The sequence below is a fragment of the Phocoena sinus genome, chromosome 7 (genome assembly GCF_008692025.1).
Source record: "Phocoena sinus isolate mPhoSin1 chromosome 7, mPhoSin1.pri, whole genome shotgun sequence".
NCBI lineage: Eukaryota > Metazoa > Chordata > Mammalia > Artiodactyla > Phocoenidae > Phocoena > Phocoena sinus.
The window spans coordinates 2,131,466-2,152,218 of NC_045769.1; the positions used below are offsets into that span (position 1 = coordinate 2,131,466).

General features: G+C 49.7%; 1 protein-coding gene and 1 pseudogene across 2 annotated transcripts in view; one reads left to right on the forward strand and one right to left on the reverse strand.

Moving 5' to 3' along the window:
• The window catches only part of TWIST2 (twist family bHLH transcription factor 2), a 52,561-nt gene extending 40,580 nt beyond the window's left edge, over positions 1-11,981 (reverse strand). The window contains exon 1 of one of the 2 annotated variants that reach the window (XM_032638514.1): positions 11,298-11,981. In XM_032638514.1, coding sequence (XP_032494405.1) covers positions 11,333-11,815 — 483 coding nt within the window. In that variant the 5' untranslated portion in view covers positions 11,816-11,981 and the 3' untranslated portion in view covers positions 11,298-11,332. The remainder of the gene's footprint in view (positions 1-11,297) is intronic. The other variant, XM_032638515.1, reaches the window with a different exon arrangement.
• Positions 11,814-13,248, forward strand: LOC116756785 (annotated as a pseudogene).
• The last annotated feature ends 7,505 nt before the right edge of the window (positions 13,249-20,753 follow it).

Here is a 20,753-nt window from a genome sequence, read left to right on the forward strand (position 1 = left end):
CCCGGGTGCTGGCCCAGTGTCCACAGTGTGTGGCACCCAGGGGGATATGGTGAGCCCCCAGTTCAGTTACTCAGAGCAGAGGTGGCCGGAGAGTGGAGCAGCGTCCCCAGGTACAGTAGCGCTGGGCTGCACTCGTGAATCAAGGAGCATCCCCTCTGCACCTGGGCTCCGTCCTCACAGCTGCAGGAGGAAGCACGTAGCGTTGATGCATCGGGGCCCCGGGACAAGATGCGTTTGGCTTGCGGGGGTGACCCGGGTTCTTGTCAGGCGGTGACACAACTTAACTAGGGGGCCGGCAGGCAACCTGAGTCCTGTCCTCCTGCCTCAATCTGAGTTCTCTCTCTCAGCAGCTTGAGGGAAACTGTCTGCCTCTCTTCTTCCCTCCCTGGTGGTTTTCTTTTGGGGGGAGGGGTGCACAGAGGACCAGGAAGGCGGGAACTGCAGCAGCAAATTTGCTTTCAGCCACTCACCCCTCCTGGTGAGATTCTTTCGGACCTGCTTCGTGTTCTCCTGAGCCCTCCAGTCTGATTCTCAAAGCAGAGTCCATGAGCCCAACACTATCTCTGGGGTTTCGGCAAGTGTCTCAAAGTGCTGACTGCATGACACCATGAAGGTGATGGTGTTTTTAGAAGTGGAACTGAATCACGGCGGAGGGAGCACTCTCCCACCCGTCTCCCTTGGTGGGTCTCTGGGGCACAGTGGCTCAGGAAGCAGGTGAGGAGTTACCTCAGCAGTGGGGGAAGGAGAGAAAAAAGATCAAAGGAGAAAAACCAGCAACTGGCCCCGAATGATGGCGTGCCACCCCTTTCCCCATGTCCCTCTCTCTGGGGGCAGGCCCCACCATGCTGGTCACATGTCCACTCTGCACTGGGCTAGGGTCCCAGCCCTTAGAAGGTGGCACTGGAGAAAGAGAGGGATTTACCCAAAAGAGCAGCGCAGGGCCAGAGGACCCCGTTCTCAGGAATCACCAGCTCGGGGTGGCCACAGCATCCCCTTTGAGGGTCTCTGAGCCTGCGAACCAGACTGAGATCGGCTCACTCGCGGGCAGGCCCTGGGCTTTAGGGAGCCCATTGCTGGACGCGATGGGTCCAAATGCTCCTGGGCCACCCCTGCAGCAGGTGTGAAGATGCTCCCCGTTCTTGTCTGTTGGGTCGATGGCTGGCAGCGCAGAACCTTGGGGCCACTCCCGCCCCTGCGCCCCTCCCCCCTGTAACCCCAGTCCACCGTGGAGAGGCTTCCAGAGACACAATCAACAGGCCACTAAGTGTGTTATCAGAATTGTCTGAGGGACTTTTTTTATGAACACATTAGGAAAGAGATTTCAAAAGGAAAATGCTTTTAGGCAACACAACTTGACTAGATGAGAAGCATCTGATAAGCGCTGAATCAAGTGGATAAGCTGGATTACGTCTCTGGAAAGTGGAGAAAAGGTAAAGGTCTAGCACACCTCCACCCCCAAGTCCCATCAAGTCACCAGAGAGGGCCACAGTCTGACTCAGGACTTTTTTTCTTTTTTTTTTTTCTTTTTTTTTTTTTTTGCTGGTAAAATACACAATTCACCATTTTAACCATTTTAAAGTATACAATTCAGGAGAATTTTACACTGTTGTGCAAACATCATCGCTATCTAGTTCCAGACCTTTTTCATCACCCCACACAGAAATCCCACACCCATTAAGCAATTCTGTCCCGTTCTCCCTCCCCGCCAGTCCCTGGCAACCACGAATCTACTTTCGCCTGTTCCGGATATTTCATGTCAATGGAATCGACGCTATTTGGTGTTTTGTGTCTGACTTCTTTAACTCAGCGTAATGTTTTCAAGATTCACCCACGCTGTAGCATGAGCCAGGACATCACGCCCTCTGGCTGAGTAGTTCTCCACTGTATGGAGAGACCGCACTGCACTGACCCCTTCCTCAGCTGACGGACACCTGTATTGTTTTCACCTTTGGCTGTTGTACACAGCACTGCTATGAACATGAGTGTGCCCTTCTGTATGAACACCTGCTTTCAATTCTTTGGTGTGTACATACCCAGGAGGGAATGGTTGGGTCCTACTGGCTCTTGGAATTTTGATAACCGCAGGACTGTGAGAAACTTACCCCATCATTTTGCAAGGCAGGAAAACTGAGTCCCAGCGAAGCTATGACACACCTCAGCCCAAAAATGCAGGGCTGAGAGCAGGAAATTGAGGTCCACTGCATGTTCAAATTCAGGAGAAGTCCTGTTTGGATTCTCAATCCCCTGGACCCAAGACAATGGGTTTTTCCCAACAGATTCACTTGGGGACCTAGCCCGCCCCCTACAAGAGCAACTGCCTTTGCTTTCTGTCTAATTAAAATTTCCCCCAGTAGAAAAATACCATGTCAGAGAAATTCACTAAGGGAAAGAATTGCATATGATTTGCTCTGGAAACGGTGATTTCACTGAAGAGCAAAATCCATTGGGGAGAGGCTCGCTGACCACATGTAGTCGTGAACATTTAAAACCTCCAGAATTCACATTGTGAAGAGTCACGCAGGAGAGAGCGCAGTGGGTGCCAGGAGCCAGAAACACACCAGCTTTGCTCTTTGTGTCCTCACTTCCCCTTTGCCTCTTTCTGGTCAGCAAAAGTGAAATTATATAATTAACATTGAATGATACTCGCTGTAACTTTCAAAAAATACACAACACAAGCTGACTGTCCAAGAGCTTGCTTCATAAAATCCGCACATTGACACGCTTCTGAGGAACGAGCCAGGAGGATGAACTCTGTCATCCGTGCAAATAACGCTTTATTACCATTCAGAGAACTCGGCGGCTCCAGCAGAAGGATGCTTCACAAGATGGCCAGCATGGTGAGTTGGCTTCTCTCAGCAAAGCCAGGCGCGTTCTGTTTCCCCTGTGAACCTCAGTGGTGGGCGGGTGTCATCTCCTGGAAGTCTGCTGTCTTTGGACGAGCGAAAGCTTCAAAGTGAAATTTGACAGTGGGGTTATCTACAGGAGGAGGAAACCAGCGCTGAGTTCCCACGTCTTCTCGTTAACCCTGGCAAAGGCTGAGCCACGCTGGCTGACGCTCAGCCGTTCGTCCACGTGACCTGAGGGCAGATCAGCAGCAGCGCCGAGGCCGGTCCGGCCCAGCTGAGCACCCGCCTCCTGGGCTCCCCTCGCCTATGCAGGGTGCTCGCCTCAGCCACCGAGCTCTCAGGGACCTCTGCTTTCTCTGGTACCTGGGGCACCCGCTGCCTCTGGCAGGGTCCTGCAAGTCGGGTGCCACCTCTGGGACGTCTGGGATGGCCCCCTCGGGGTGGCGCTGATGCCCCGGGGCAGGTGGCAGGTGAAGGCTCTGCAGGTCCTTGTTAGGTCATGCGGCCCCGTGGCCTCCCGCCTGGGGCATCATCACAGCAGCGTTGAGGCAGCCCTACTGGATTTTACAAAGTGTCCCTTTGCTGGGAAGGCCGGGAGGGTGTTTGTTCTGATAAACCACTGTCTTCTAGGTTTCTCAGGGATCCCTGGGGAGACGCGATGGGTCTCCAGGGACCAGCAGAGGGAGGTCCGCGCCCGCACACACACCTGATCCTTCCGTTTCCTTATTCAGGGGCCCCGATCCCCTCGATCGCCCTAATCCGTGTGAAATTCTCCACACATCACTTTTCCCGTTCAGATCTTCACTTTCTCTTTTACTTTGCCATTCCTGAAAACGTTACCTTTGTCATATATAAATCATAAATGATCGATTCACGTTTCCAGAATCGCTGGAGACACGTAAGAAGATTAAATCTACTCAACAGTGAAATTATGTGAAATCGTTCATTTTTGAAATGTAATAAAACAAAAGTGGATGTCGCATAATAGTGATCTTTGAAACGAGCAGATAAATATATCACAGTCCACGCTTTTTGCTTATTGTTTAATTAAAAGAAAATCTCTATCCTCAAAAAATCGTCTAAAAGAGAGTTCCGGAAGCGGCAATAATTTAACATCCGGCAAAATAGCCTTGAGTTAATTCTGCCCTTAAAATACTTGACTGCGTGGACTCTTTCCACAAGAGGGGTGTGCGTGGAGATCCCGTGCAGCCCCACCACGGACACCGTGAACGATCAGCCCGGAAGCGCCCGCCGGTGGAGTCACCACATGGTTTCACGCAGTTCTAGGTGGTTGAAGCAGGTCATTTTGCACAAGAAAAATCAACAGAACAGGACACACCAGTCTTTCTAGGGTACAGATATCCATTAGGGGCACTTTTGTTCTAGTATCAGTGGAACAGTTTTCTTAGAGAAGAGTCACGATCGCCAGCTAAGGAGAGGGCGTCACCCAGCGCACAGTTCGGGGGGCGGGGGGGTCTGGCTGCACATCTATTACTGAACTGCACTGAATTTCCAGAACACCCAGGCCTGCTCTACTCAGGGAACCTGAGACGAGGTGTTTATTCCCCACGCCTGTTTGTGCTGCTGTCGCGGCCTGAGGACGGGCTTTTTGTTCATCCTTTATCACTTACTACGATATGAAAGCTTTCGTGGACTTCAGTTATTAATCATGCTAGATCTCAGCTAAAGGATAAGCGTCAGAGAGGATGCGGGGTTGTAGGGTCCGGGCGGGGAAGCAGCTGAGGAAGAAAGGCTCACCAGACAGAAAAAATGCACGAAGGATCAAATCTTCTTTCTTAGGTTCCTGCCGACGCATACAGATATCATGAAAAAGGACAACAAGGTGCCCATGTGTATTCTGAAGACTTTCGTTAGTTACGACCCGATGTATACGTAGTAGGCAATTTGGGATGATTTAAACTCAGGAAAATTAATCTTCAGTGACGATGTTATATGAATAGAGACGGGGCGATGCTCTCAACTCGAGAAAGAAAATAAAGCCCTTTCCCCCCTCCTTTCCTCTCCAATCTGCAGTAATTTTAGGCATTTCCCAAAGAAATGGTAAGCACCTGTGTATTGATCAAGGCAATCTCATTAGGAATGGGATTCTCAATGTACACAGCCTTCCGGAAGTGACCCAGTAAGTACAGGTCTTCCCAACCCTGCAGGCTAGCTTTCCCTGTTACTCTTCCCGAGTTAAAAGTCTGAGTTATGGAAGCAGACGACTAGGTAGCAGGCACTTTCGCGCCCACAGGGCCAGAAAGTCAAACAAGGCAAATGGCTTTTGACTTCTGATCCCACTACACTCCCTGCAAACAAATCTACTTAAAGAGCTGAGATTAATGAGAGGAAATAGCAGCTCAATGTTCATTTCTAGATCTCGTGATTGAAAGAACATGATGTCTGCTTGCATTCTGACTTCCAGAATGTTAAATCAAGGTCGAACACACACAGAAATCCACCACGGCCGCAGAGGCAGAGACTAGAAACTATTGGCCTGTGTTTTCTTTCAGGGAGTTTGTTTATTTTACAAGCTGTTCCTCAAGGAGCCCTCACTTGTCTCTGGAGCAGGCAAAAATCTCTTGAATCTCTAAGAAGAGGGACATACTCAGAGAGAACTGAACAGAAAGGCCAGTGTGGTGTTTCATCTGTGCAGCAATAGGGAAACAGCACGAACAACAAAACTTGGGGCATTTGTCCTCCATGGGGAGTCGGACAAAGGATCCCCACACCTCCCCTCCCCAGGCACAAGGCTGAACACCCACCACCGGTTTCCCTTCTGAGTTGCTCTCCCTGACGCTCCGGAGAGGCCCTGGCTGTGACCCCAGCACAAACCTCAGCCCTGGGCTTGGGGCTGGTTGTTTGGTCTCTATCGCAGTGTTAATAAAATTAGGGGTTTTGCCCAAATCTTTCCCATCAGTCACACACCAGATCTGCACGTCCGGAAGAACAAATGTGAACCCTCTATCACAAACAGCAAGGGAAAGGAATCTAATGGCAGACAACATAATTTACCATTTCTCCCCAAAGATGTAGGTGGCTATTTTTAAGGTCGAATATGAGCTCAAAAGAAAGGAGGAGTATTTTTCAGAATAACTGATTTTGATAACTTAAAGCTCGTTGGGCTCAACCCTGTCCTTCATTCAATTGATGGGGAAATTCTGGTCTAAAGAAAGGAGGGATGTGGGCAATTTTAGAGGCATTGCTCTTGGGATGTGAGAAGTAAAATTACCATTCTACAGGAGACATCACGAGAAGCTGGGTCATCTAAATCTTTCCCTGATCAAATAACAGAGGAAAACGATATTATGGGAAGACACTGAACGATAACAGCCTCCACAGACACCACGCCTCGCTCTCTCAATCATGTTCCCTCTTACACATAATCACAGGATCATGTTATTCTAAATAAGACAGTTGCAGATAAAATAATACAGATTTCAAAGCACGGAAGACATTGTTTTGACTCAAAATGACTCTATTTTCAAGTAACCACGAAACATTTCTCAGGTCGGAATAAAGTTACGTGCTGGCTTTTCCCGTTTCTGATCGAGTCTCCTTTTAGCATGACAACTGTTAGCAATCACTGAAGAAAAATCCCACCATGCCTTAGCTGACATCAGCATGGAGATCGCAGCGTTAATGTCACTGTATCTCACTCCAAAATAAACATGAAATTAAGGCACATTTAATATAACTAAATTGCGGTCAAAGACTTACCCAAACACAAAATACGTTCCTATTAAAGACAAACAAATATTAATTTAAAAGAACCATGATTCAGTTTACGATTTGATATCTGTCAGTCTCTCTCTCTCTCTCTCTCTCTCTCTCTGTGTCTCTCTGTCTCTCTCTCTCCCCATCCCCCAACTGTGTACTAAGACTTCAATCTCTACGCTTCTTGGATGAATAATTTTGATAAATCATCGGCTTCAGAATAGTGTGTGTGTGTGGGGGGGATACGTAAGTCAATATAGACTTAGTATCTTAAAAGCAAATGTTGTATCAGTTTCAGGTGAATATTTCCTGAAATTCCTTTGAAAAATATACTCGTTATTAGTAAAGGGATAAATGTATTGATTCGTCTTTCTCCTCTAGATTTCTGGGATTCTACTCTTTGTTTTAGAATTAAAAGGAACCACTTCTAATTCATTATATATTGCAAATATGAGAAATTCCTAATAAAGTGCAATAATGCAAATGATATCAGGGAAAAACATGGATTTTTGCTCAAAGCACATTTTTTGGGGTTTATTCCTCTTAGACAGGCATAATCATTCCTTATATAATTTGCTCATTTGAATATAGAAATTTTTAAAATTCCTGTGGAATATCTTTCCTTTCAGACTTTTCATTTTGAGATAACGGTAGAGTCACAGAAAGTTGTAAGGAACAGTACACAGAGATTCCCTTACACTCTTCACTCGGTTTCCCCCAGTGGTAACACCTCAAAAAACTATAATACAATATCACAACCAGGAAACTCACATTGATACACTCTCCAGACCTTATTCAGATGTCGCCAGTTTTACACGCACCCGTGTGTGTGTATGTGTGTGTGTGTGCGTGTGAGTGTTTCATTCTATACAGTTTTATCACACGTGTAGACTCAGGTGACCACGTGAAATATGTTTTCAAGCATTTCCCGTTTTTAGTGTTTCATCTTGGCTTTACCTTTGAACGCATCCATGTCTGTATCTCTCAGATTCTACGTCTTCTTTATGGCTTTGCTTCTTGGCTACACTAACGTATTCATCTCTTCTTTGAATTTTATTGCCTCATCCGTGAATTCTTTGCTAGCAGAAAGCTTTGTATTTGGTTTGCTTTCTGCAGCACATTTATCCTTTCCCAGGACAAGACACAAACATAAACAGACTTTCCAGCACACATTCACAGGGTTTTTAAAGACACCAATGAGAATAGACGAATATAAATACTAAGCTTAAAAACTGTCATAAAAGTTCAGCCTTTAAAACTGGCTTATTAAAATATTTGTTTTCTTTTAAAGCCCAGATTTAAACTACAGTTATGAGTTATAGTGATCTGCTCAGAAAGCGCTTACTTTATGATCTTTTCACCAGGCGAAAGGAATCTGGCATCTGCGCCGCCTATCCAAAATACAGTGAAGCAAGGAGGATGAAAACTCAATTCTTTCAGGTTCAAGACTTGTCTGAAAATAGTACAGCTTTCAGAAAACCTCAGAAAAGTACTACATTTCAAATGACCTCCAACAGCCACTCTCCAAGTCCCAAGCCTCCGGCTCCCACTCTGGCCAGATGGGTAGCAAGACCTGCTTCCTGCAAGATTTAGAGTAACTACAAATATCTAAGGAAACAATACCCACGTAACAGAGGTCAGCCTCTACATCAGATCTTTTCAGCGGGCACTTTATAACAAAACATTATTTATATTTCAAGTAGCTGGGCCATTCATTCTACTTCTTCCCCTGACCAACCAAAAGCTCTCCTAGGATTCTGCATTTCCATTCACCATAGGGGATTCATTTTCTTTCAGGACCAGCTAGCATTCTGAATTTAGCCATTAACGAACACCTCCAAAACGTCGATTTTCAGGAGAGAGGAAAAGGCTCACACATATCGGATGGTTAGAGGGTCCTACTCTGTTCTCCAAAGTAACTAAAAGTTCTTAGGGAAAAATAAGTAGTATTTTGAGGGTGGGAACCTACTGAAAATCTATGCAGACTGCAGAAGTTAGAGAGATATCTTCTTTAAGCACAAAGCAGAGAACACGAAAAATATCTGATAAGTAATCATCACCTCCCCACACCCTCCCAGCCAGGTGCCCCGCCAACCCTGCACCGAAGACTCAGGCATTTAACGAGAAAACTGAAAACTCCTTTGGAGATGTTCAGATTAGATGAACCCTGCTGACTGTCCAAAGACACCTGATTTATTGTGTATTTGTATTTTTAAATACCAGGCCAAAGGAAAGAGTCAGGACAAACGTTAGCACCAGCAGTACTTTGATTCTTCCTGTGTTTCTCTTTATATCAAGGGGCAATTTCGGCGTCTAATGTGGCTGCTGCTCATGTAGACACAGCTTTTCTCATATCGCTCAACAGACGCTAAAATCACACACAATTTATGGAAAGGTCTAGAAATTCCTTACTAATACATATACCTAATGCGTCTTAAAAATGTTACAAATAAATAACAAATGGCATGGAGCAACATTTTCAGGAAATCAAACCAATTATGACTGTATTTACACTCTTAAAAACAGAAAGAATGCAAAAGCTTGTCGAACATGCCTGATAGGTAAAAACAAGGTGCGCCCGGGATCATCAGTGGGTCAAAGATTTTCACATTTCCCTTCTCCTCTGTACAGAGTGGGTATCTATCCACCTAAGGAAGCTGGTTTATCAGACCTAGTCAGTTATATTCAAGTACAGAAAAATAAAAATAAATGGGCCCCATGGAGATCATTTGCTCTCCAGCTGAATGTGTTTCTCTCTTACATGTCAGGGACTTTTTTCCCAAGAAAACTCTTAATGCTTTTCATTTATTCATTATAAGTAATACCTTTTATTTTTATATAATGTGAACTGTGCTCTATGTCTGATTCTCTGTTTTAGGAATGCGATTCTTTTCAAATGAACTGCAAAAGATCCTACGAAATTCCTGCATTAAGGTAATACCTCTTGCTTTTGTTTTCAATAATTTTCTGGAGGGAAGTCTTAATGATAATTCTGTTGACTTTTTCCTTCAACAAAGCTATATATGTGTACGTTTTAAAAAGATGACGTTCTTCATCTGTTTGTTCTTATTTCAGATGTGCTGTAAACTATGCATGGTAGAAAGGGTAAATGGAATTAACTAATGGAAGCTCATAATTTAGGCAGCAAAAACCAGAATTAATGTATTATCCCACTGTAGCATTTTAGTACTCGGCCAATCCAAACTTTCTTTCCTAGGGAAATATGTGATTGAGACACTTTCCATCTGCTTTTGACAAAGATAGGAGAAGATCCCCGTAAGTTATTCTCTGCTAAAAATTCTTTTTAAAAAGCCTATAAAATGATTATTGTCTTAGGGGCCTATTTCACCAAAAGAATTTTCAGTGGCACAGAAATAAAAACCAAAAAAATAAAATAAAATCCACCTGTGCTAGATCAGCCTTTCAGAGCCACAGCAAAAACATTTGCAGATATTATAAAACACACAGGAAAGAAATGGATATGCTTGGGAGAATGGGCGGCTGCACGCTCTTGATTAATCTAAATTCCTTCTGTGTGAAGTGGAGACGTGAATAAAAACACTGCACGATGAGCGAGAAACTAAAACATACCCAAGTACGAAGGATTTCTAACCCGGCTCTCTCTCCACCAAAAATCCTGCACCCTTCACTCCATCGTCTGAGAGAAGCATGGTCACAGAGCCTTCTGGAAAGGACAGGACAGCATCTCCGCAGTTAGACATTGTCTAAGGGGCTTCTAAGGTGTCTGGTGAAAAGGGGCCGGTGCAGGACGTCCTGAGCGCTCTACTAGAGGAATCCAGAACTTCCAGTGCTCTCGGCAGCCGTGTCCCTTTGCCTTCTCCGGCGCCGGGCCCTGTCGCACCGCCTCCCTTTCCCTGCAAACCTGTTTCCCAGCCTGGACCCCTCGCGCTCTCCTGCAGGGCCGAACGCTCGGTCGCAGCGCGGCTAGAGCCCCCTCCCAGACTCTCGAGGTTCAAGGCTGGGGCCAGAGGCTCCCAGCTCCGAGGTCCACTCCACCTGCCTGCGGGCAGCCGGGGTTCCCAGCGGCTGTTTCCGCGCCGGTCCGGTCTCCGCGCCTCAGCCTCGGCCCTGTCCTCCGCGCTCGGGGCGCGGATGGTCCCCGGCTTTCGGGCTGCACTGGCCCCCGGAGCCGCCAGCAAAGGGCAGCGTCCTCCCGCCTTCCCCAGGCAAACCCAGGCGCCGCCGGTCCGCACCTCTGCGCCCACCGGGCGGGCCAGGGCGCCGACGGCCGGGTCCCCGAGGCGCGGGCCGGGACACCCTGCAAGAGCAGTCGAGGAGAACTGGGTGTCCGCACGACGAGCGCGCTCTGCCACTCCCCGGGAACGGGGCGAAGCCACAGCCTGGCACGGCACGGCCCGGCCCGGCCCAGGCAGCTTCCCGGGCGGCCTCCGCTCCGAGAGACGCAGTGGGTAAGCTGGTCCTCAGATCTCTGCCCCGGCCGGCTCCGGGCAGTTCTTCTGATGCCCACTCCCCCGACACTCACCCACAGGCCCCCACCTCCACAGAAGCAAGGACGGAAAATACCACTGTCACCAGTCAGCACGTTCGCGACTGACACCCTGTCTGGGAGCTTGCACAAAACCACAGGGGTGCCCCGGCACCTGGAAGCTTCCCGATCGACCCCCGTCTGTCGCTAGGAGGAAAAGCGCACCCCATCCTCGCCGCCGGGGCCCGCCCGCTGAGGAGGGCGCCCGTCGCGCGCGCAGCACCTACCCTGGCGCGCCGGTCCGGACGTGGGTGGCGCGGCGCTAGTGGGAGGCGGACATGGACCACGCGCCCTCCATGCGCCACACGGAGAAAGCGTAGCTGAGGCGCTCGTGGGCCACGTAGCTGCAGCTGGTCATCTTATTGTCCATCTCGTCGCTCTGCAGGACCTGGTAGAGGAAGTCTATGTACCTGGCGGCCAGCTTGAGCGTCTGGATCTTGCTGAGCTTGTCCGAGGGCAGCGTGGGGATGATCTTGCGCAGCGCAGCGAAGGCCTCGTTGAGCGACTGGGTGCGTTGGCGCTCGCGCACGTTGGCCAGGATGCGCTGGCTCTGCAGCTCCTCGAAGGACTGCGCGCTCGGGCTGCCCTTCTTGCCGCGCTTGCCGGGGGTCGGGCTGCCATCTTCGCTCGACTTCTTGCTGTAGCGCCGTTTCCGGCCGAAGCGCTTGGGCTGCCGCTCGAGCTCCTCCTCGCTGGTGCCCAGGCTGTCCACGGGGGACACGGGCGAGCTGGAGCCCTCCTCCATGGCGCCCGCCCGGCGCGCGTGGGGCTGGGGGCGCCGGGCGCCGAGCGCGCGCCGCTGGCCAAGCCCGCGGTCGCCGAGCACACGCTCTCCGAGCTGCTCGAAAGGCTCTGATTTCAAGGCCGGCTTGTGCAAAACCGAGGTCTCCGGGAGAGGAAGTTATTCTAACTTTTTTGGAAACCCTAGCCGGGCTGGGTTGCTAAATAGTTGTCAGGAGCGAGGGCGGCGCGCTGATTGGCCGCCGCGCCCGGGGGCAGGGCAAGTTCTGGGGCCTTCGCTGGCCGCCCCCGCCCCCCGGCGCGGCACTTTCAGTTTTGCCTCCCCCTTAGGCCCCGGCCGCGGCGGGCACCCGCGAGTGCCGGGCCCTCGCGCGCCGCCCGCGCCTCCATCCCGGGCTCTGACCGCTCTCCGGCCGCGCCGCGCACTGGGCTCAGCCGACCCGGCTTTGTCTGCTCCTTAACTGGAGATCGAAACCCGCCGGGCTGCGGGGTCTCTCCCGCGCCGCGAGGGGTGCGGGTGGCGAGTCCTACCCTGGATGCGCTCCCAGGAGGTGAGGACGCGGCGGGGAGACCCCGGGGGCGCCCGGGCCAGTGTGCGCCTTGCTTGCTCCGGGACGCACAGCGAGTTCGCGCCGTGGCCCGCACGTTCGGCCAGGGGTGGGGGACGTGCGGGGCCAGTAGCCCCGGCGCCCAGACAGCGGGCGTGCGGACACGCGGGTGCCCTTGGAGACGCCGCTCTCCACGCACGCGACGCGGGGATCCGTGGAGACGCGGCCTGCTCTGCCCAGCAGTTGTATGGGGGAGTTTCTCACCCCAACTTGCTGGGGAGCCCCGGCCCCGACGGCCTTAGCAGGCCGTCCTTCTAAGTGCGTTAAAACCTCAGCGCCACCGCGAGCCTCCGCGGGAGCGCCCGGCGCCCACCGCACCCACCTGCCTGGCCCCCGCCGGGGGTGCGGGAGCGGGGCGGGGGCGCCCGCTAGGCCGCGGTGCAGGGCCCCAGCCTCGGGGCCCACTATCTCCTTCGCAAATCGGCTGTGGACAGAGGGCGGTCTGGGGAGCCGCGCGGCCTCCCCTGCGCTGGGCGCCCGCGGGGCAGCCCGGGCGGCCGCAGAGCGGGGGCCCGGCCTCGGCGGGCGACACCGGGGACGTCGGCCCCGCGCCATCTGGACGCCGAGCGCGGGCGCGTTTGAAGTGGTTCGGGGGGGCTCTTTGTTCGCCAGGCCGTTCTGGCTCGGGGCCTGGAGGTGGTTTACGGCCTGGATGCCTTTGAACCTATTCCCAGGTGACCCGGGCTCAATTAGACCCGGGCCTGAGGGGGGCTGTCAGGCGAGCCGCGTGATCAAGGGCGGGCTGGGCCCTTTTACTGCAGTTGAACTCGGGGCCGGCGTGGCTGGGCCTCGGCTGCTCCGCGGGGCCGGGCCGCGCCCACCGCGTTAGGAAACCCGAGGGCGAGCGGCTGCGTGGGCGGCCCGGGCGGCCCAGGGGGACGTTTCCCACCCCCGCAGTTAGCGATGGGAGACAGAGCTGGCGGGGAGAGGCCCGCGCACTATGTGGCTGCGTCAGAGCGCTGTTGGTTTGGAGTTTCTTCCCCACCCGCGGGCTTCACGATCTGAAAACTACAGGATCCTAAGACTACGGGGTCCTGGGAGTCGCCGCGCCCAGCCCGCCGCGCCTGACCACCTCCTTCTCCAGCTCTGGTATGGCGCTCAGATTATCCAGCGCAGCAAAATAGCTGTCCGTGTCTCTTTAAAAGTCTAAAATTAAAACTTAAGGAACAAAAGAGAGAGTGAGAGGGGCGTGGGGAGCGTCCTGGCCTCGCTGGGTCCCAGCCTTCCCGAGGCTTTGCGCGTCTAAAGGGCCTGCGCCGTATGGGAACAGCAACGACTTGCTGCTCTTCAACTCCGCGCGTCACTCAGTTTGCGGAGACCGAGGGCCCAGACCCCCGTTTCCCGCCCAGCTTACATAAGCCCAGAGACGTCCCTCCCCCCTCCCCCTGCCCATGAGCCCAGAGAGCAGAGCGTGTTAAGGAGGAGAGGAGCCTGCCTTGTAGGGTGCACCACCCCACTCTGTCTGCCCTGCTGCCCACGGGCATGAGAACAATTTCTGGAAGTCCCGTCTAAGAGCCGATCACCTGCCTAAGCCACAGCAATAGGGTGGAGTTGGGCTTACCAGGGGCTAACACCTGATATCCAAGGCACAGATCACCTTCAGGTAAGATTCTCCTGTAGGAAAATCCCTTTTAGAAATTGCCCTTTGAAAAATCGCTCAAGAGGGCATAGGACAAGCCCTCGTTATAACAGTTAGACCCTTGCCTCGCGCGGCTAATGTTACCACGACAAGGCTTGAAAGGATGGTTCCTCCAGTGTGTGCAGTTGTGCGTGGTGGACGGGTGCTCCACGGTCCTTTCCGTCCTTCTCCTACAGATCCTTCCCGAACTGCAGGAGTTGAAAAGCTACAAATGACCTCTCTCAAAACTCTGGCAGCCCTGGTCTGCAAGATGCAGTCCTGGGGTGGAGATGTTCGGCTGCTCCTGGAAGTGCAGTGTCTGCTCACATCTAGAGGCAGGGGGAAGAGCAACCCTTTTCTGGAGTGGAACCCAGCAAGCTGGGAGTGTGGCAGTAGCAGTAGCTCCTTGATTCCAGGCTGGTTCTGGAATCACTGTTTTCCTGGTACAGTGAGGCAGTGGCTCCAAGTCTGCAGTATGGTTTGCAAGCCGGTCCCCAAAGCCCTGCCTAGAGTCTGTTTATCAGCTCCATTGCAATTCTGTCATAGTCCCTAATAAGTTGTTTCCTGCATAAACTAGCCAGTGTGGGCCCTGTTCTCTGCAAAAGAACTCTGAGACACCCCGACTGTGGACCGTAGTGTAGAAGATGAACACTAGGGCTCTTCCCAGGGTGCCTTGTTTTCTCGACATCTCTCACTTGTAATGTGGGAATAACATGGGCCTTTGCCGCACATTTATTAATGCCTTTAAGATCAAACAGCAACAAACTCATGCTACGATTTTTTTTTCACATGGAATGTATACCTAATTTCAGTTTAAAAACAACACCAGAGGGCTTCCCTGGTGGCACAGTGGTTAAGAATCCTCCTGCCAATGCAGGGGACACAGGTTCAAGCCCTGGGCTGGGAAGATCCCACATGCCGTGGAGCAACTAAGCCCATGTGCCACAACTACTGAGTCTGTGCTCTAGAGCCCGTGAGCCACAACTACCGAAGCCTGCGCACCTCTAGAGCCCGTGCTCCGCAGCAAGAGAAGCCACCGCAACAAGAAGCCCACGCACCGCAACAAAGAGTAGCCCCTGCTCGCCGCAACCAGAGAAAGCCTGCGCGCAGCAACGAAGACCCAGCACAGCCAAAAATAAATAAATAAATTTAAAAAAATAAGAATGAAAAATAAATAAAAACAACACCAGAAAGATCAACCATGGCCTAAAAAGAATGGGAGAGAGAGAACAAGGTGTAGGGGTCTGGGACAGAAGCCAGGCTCCTCTGCATAAACCTTGTTATGTAGATTTGACTTTGGAACCATATAAATGTTTCACATAATTATTTAAAAATTAAACCAAAATGAGAAAAAAATAGAAAACCCTGAAAAGTCAAAAGCAAAATCAGACAGATGTACCTAATTTTGTATCCTCTTGGTGGCCTAAGCATGCAGACAGAAATAATTTAAGATCACTTTAAACGCTGTGATTTGACTCTGTCCATCCCTAGAGGGATAGACTGTAAAGGAGAGAGAAAAGAACCGCATAAAGGCTTAATCTGTTTTCAGTATTCATATTTCTAGTAACAGTATTGCTGCTGTCATTCTGAAACTGTGAGCTAAAGCAAGTTATTATGTTTACATCTTTGGGAATCGAGATTTCCACCCTAAAAGAAAAGAGATACAAATATAAAATGAAAGAAGTTAGGTAAGAGCATGGCTTTCTAAATTTGTTGGAAATATCAGTATGAGCTCATAATGTATTTCCTCTTAAACAATGTATTTCTTGACCCTGACTGTCGGAAAAGCGCAGACGCCTTGAGTGACCCAGGGGCAGTGAGCACCCCTGGTGTCCATATGGTGGCCTCTCCTTGAAGAGATGGCTGACTTAAGGTCTGGGGCAAGACGTGTACAAGATAAACGCGGTGCATCTTTTTACACCAGAGAGCAAGGAAGCTTTCAGGGACTCCTGGTCCTGCTGGGATCGTGTTACTGCCCGGGAGCTTCCCACCACGGTGGATTGGGAGAGGCTGCCATGCACTGTGGTTCTAGGAGTAGCTGGATTTAACTTAGCCTGACTTGAATTCATGACTCAGGAAGGCTTGTTTTCTCTCCCCGGCCCCCCACCCCTTTCAGAGAGTTCCTTTAAGTTCTCACCCTCCTGTCGTGTTTGTTTTTAATCTTAAAATCTGTCACATCTTCTGCCCTCTCCTTTCCTCCCCCACGGCTCTTCAAACTTTGCACTTTCCAGTGGAGCCCAGCAGATCCTGTTGACTCTGATGGGTGGAGAGATAAGAGGACTTATGGTTACACTCTGATAAAAACACACATTTTATTGTACACTGGAGGGAGGAATTGATGGAAGACAGAAGAGTGTTCGTGCAGGCCGTTTCATTATCACTGACTGTGCGGTTCATGCCACGCTAAGAAGTGGGGTAGGAGCCAGGCAGCAGAGACGTCGCAGTGCAGCACGTTGAGGGGTGTAGTGGAGTGTGCTGGACCCGGGCTGAGGTCTGGGGTGCTGGGGAAGACATCAGCAAAGGGGGAGCAAGTCTACCAGGAGAGATGCAGATGTGTCAAGATCCACGGGGTGAAAGCGACATGGGCGTCCCCACAATGGGTGGTCCCTGCACCTGGGAGCTCAGGGGATCCGTGGCCAGCACTCTCTTGGTTACTGATGATACAAACACAATCTGACATGCTTAACAGAAAAGGAATTTCCTCACTGCTTCGGAAGCTCAGGCTCTGGCTGGCTTCAGGCCTAGCTGGATCCAGGAGTTTCAGTGATGTTGTGTCTCTCTTTTCCCTGTCCACCCTGCAGCTCTGCTTCCCTCTCTGTGTGAGCCTCACTCTGTCTTAGTACAAGGGCCCCCCCGCCTTGTGCCTGAGGATGACAGGCGTGACACTTCAGTGTCAAATTATCTTGGGATGGCAGCACTAATTAAACAAGTTTTCTCCTGTTGCCCCAGCAGAGAAGGTAAGCATGGAACCCTGACTGGCTGGACTTCCACCATGTGGCTGGGGGCCTGGGGGCCCTGAGATTGGGGAGGTCTCACCTGGAAGAGAGGCTGGGCCCATGAGCAAGGCGTGTACATTGCGGTGGCACCTGGGAGGAATGTTGGAGCCAGGCTCTCATAGGACAAATGATAGGGTTTGGATTTCCTTCTGAAGGCAATGGGAACTGAAGGAGAGTTCTAAGGAAAGATGTGATGACGGACTTTTACTCTGAGAGAAGTTGGAAAGTGACAGCCAGCTGGGGAGGTTGCATTCATCCATTTTTCCGCTTGCTGTATCTAGTGATGTTTTCACTTTTAGGTTTACCAGTTGGGAACAGGAAGACACGCAATTTAAACACTGCTCCATCTTGTAAGAAAAAAAGGTAAAACCCAGCCACGTCCAGTCTGTACAGGAGCAGAGAAAGAACTGAGGAGGAATCAGGATTCAGTGCTTCGTCGCCGACCAGAGGATGAGCTTGGGTTAGTCCCTTCGTCTCAGCGGGACTCAGTTTCCCCTCTGTGAAAGAATGGCTTGGAGTGAAAGTTTCATGAGGTTCCCTTAACACGACAAGGTCTAGGTTCTGTTTTCAGAAACTGATATCCGGGTTGGGGAACTTAAGCTTCATGTCACACTTGGACACGTTGTGACGTTTTGGAAACACCAGGGCCAGGGTGGGTACTTCCAGAACCTGGGGACTGGGTTTTTGTTTAATCTGTCTAAGTAATGTGCAGGGGAGCCTTGGTGACCACACGTGCCCTGACCCCTCATGAAGCCCCTGTCCTGTTGTGGCCTGGTCGTAAACTTTCCTGGAAAGGTCATGTGAATGTATCGTTCCCCAATACTTTATAATTAGAAATTATGGTCTCTCTTCCACGTGACACTTTTGAGCTTTAGCAGATCTTAAATTAAAACTGTATACATGTTTTAAAATGTTCTTCAGAAAACTTTAATTGCACAAGTTGAAAATTCGACTGAAAAAGTCCTGAACGCTTATCTAAATAAACATACAGATCTGACCTCAAATGTTTCAAAGAATAAATTTGGAATTAAACGTGCGTGTGTTAAAACTCTGGTTATGTCTTAAGTATAAAAGCTCATCAAAGAAGTCTTCTGGGGGAAACACTTCAGGGTGTATGGCAAGTTTCTCTTTTATAGAGGTCACCAGAGTGGTGGGGAAGTGGGCGCAGAGCTCTCCCAAGTGACCGGGACACAGAACAATTGGCTGTCCTTGTTTAAAGAAGAAAATGTGTGTGAGTGTGTGTGAGTGTGTATGTGTGAGTGTGTGTGTGTGAGTGTGTGTGCGTTGTGAGTGTGTGTGTGTGAGTGAGTGTGTATGTGAGTGTCTGTGTGAGTGTGTGTGTGTGTGTTTACGTAGGGGTAAGGGGTGAGATGTAACTTCTCCAGGCTACACATTTTTTAGAAGGTTTTTAATTATTTTGCTTGACTCCATTTTCCTACTTCATTTCTTCATCTCCTACTTTAGGGAAGATGGATAAATAACAACCCAGGTGTACCTCAGTTTCCCCTCCTCACGGGTGAAAGTGCTGGGGAGGACACTGGGCTCCCTCGAGCTGGAAGCCGGTGGGGGACGTGAGGCCTGCTGGCTTCAGGCTTCTCCCTCCGATTCTGCTTTTTCCCTCTTCAGCCCTACTGACTTTTCCTTACCCTTCTTCAAAAAGGGCCTCGCACCCAACTCTGAGGAGACGCCATCTGAACTCTGAATATAAAGGGAAACTAGCTTTATTTCAGTTTTTTGACGGATACTTTTTCCCCCCCGGAGGAAAAGTTAATGAACACTAGTATCAAAGGATGAAAGTGTCACCTTTATTTCCCTGGGTCGCACAGGAAATCTTTTGTAGGTATGTGGTACATCTTTTGGGTGGGACTCCTATACCCTGGATCCATTCTGAAACCCGTGGCCTGCTAACTCGTGGCTGAGCAGCTGGGATCACACTCACTCATATTTTGGCTGTACAGAGGTTTGCAAGTTAAGAGGAAGAAAATGTTTTTACTCATTTTCCATTTTTAAAGTCATGTTAAAAATCTGGAATATTGTTATTTTTTAAATTCCGTGAGTAAAATTTTGGTATATAATCAATAACCGTGCACATGATGGGAACCTTCACATAACTAGCTGTTTTCTTTATGCTCAAAGTGAAGGAAAATGGTCAACTCAATGGAGAGGAAGGTGAAGGAGGAGGAGAGAAGGTGATGGAGGAGCTGATTACACCAAGTAACAAACCCAAGAAACAGAAAACAGTCTTGTGCTTGCTTCTGGGGTGGGTGGAGAAGTGGCCCAGCTTCCCTCACCACCACGCCACCCTCTTTTGACTCCCTCGTTGTATGTCTTGAGACACTGAGATCCCCAGCCAGCAAGCAAGTATATTCCATATACAAAGGTAGGAAAGCGGATCTAAGTATGGGATGGAGAACTGTGTCCCTATCTCCTTTTTTGAAGGTATAACATACCTGCAAATAAACTGCACCCATTGTAAGTTTAAAATGTGATACCTTTTGACAACTGTGCAAAACATTTCCATCACTCCATAAAGTTCCCCTGTGCCTTTTGCAGTCAGTCACCTCCCCCTCCCCAGCCACTGGCACCCACAGATCTAATTTATGTTCCTGTTTTGCCTTTTCCAGAAAGTCATAAAAACGAAGTTGTACAGGACATAGCCCTTTGTGTCTGGCTTTTTATACTTAGAATGATGCTTTTTAGATTCGTCCACACTGTTGCATGCATCTATAGTTTGTTTCTTTCTATTGCTGGGTATTCCGTTGTATGGAGACGCTACAATTTGTTTATCCATCTATCAGTTGATGGACATTGGGGTTGTTTCCAGCTTTCAGTGATTATGAATAAAGCTGCATTCAAGTCATTGTTTAGACATGCTTTCGTCTCTCTCAGGTAAATACCTAGGAGTGGGGTTGTTGAGTCCTATGTAAGTGTACGCTTAACTTAATAAGGAACTGCCCAGCTGTTTTACAATGGCTGGACCATTTTGCATTCCCACCAACAATGTATATAAGACCAGCTGCAGATGGCTATAATAAAACAAAACAAACAACAAACAGAACGCTAGCAAGTATTGGTAAGGATGTGGAGAAATTTGGTGATGTCTTCATAAGTTAATTATAGAATGATCACGTGACCCAGCAATGCCACCTTTGGGTATATACTCCAAAGAATTGAAAACAGGTGTTCAAACAAAACTTGTACACAAATGTTCATAACAGACTTATCCACAATTGCCAAAATATGGAAACAACACAAATGTCCATCGATGGATGAATGGATTAAAAAAACATGGTATAGCCATACAATGGAATATTATTTAGTCTTAAAGAAGAATGAAGTACTTGTTTGATATCACTTATATACGGAATCTAAAAAATACAACAAACTAGTGAATATAACAAAAAAGAAGTAGACTACAGGAATATAGGCATGGGAGAGTGGGAGGTATAAACTACTGGGTGTAAGAGAGTCTCAAGGATGCATTGTACAACCTGAGGAATGTAGCTAATATTTGGTAATAACGGTAAGCAGAAAGTAACCTTTGAAAATTGTATAAAAATTTTTTTAAAATAAGGAATGAGGGCTTCCCTGGTGGCGCAGTGGTTGAGAGTCCGCCTGCCGGTGCAGGGGACACGGGTTCGTGCCCCGGTCCGGGAAGATCCCACGTGCCGCGGAGCGGCTGGGCCCGTGAGCCATGGCCGCTGAGCCTGCGCGTCCGGA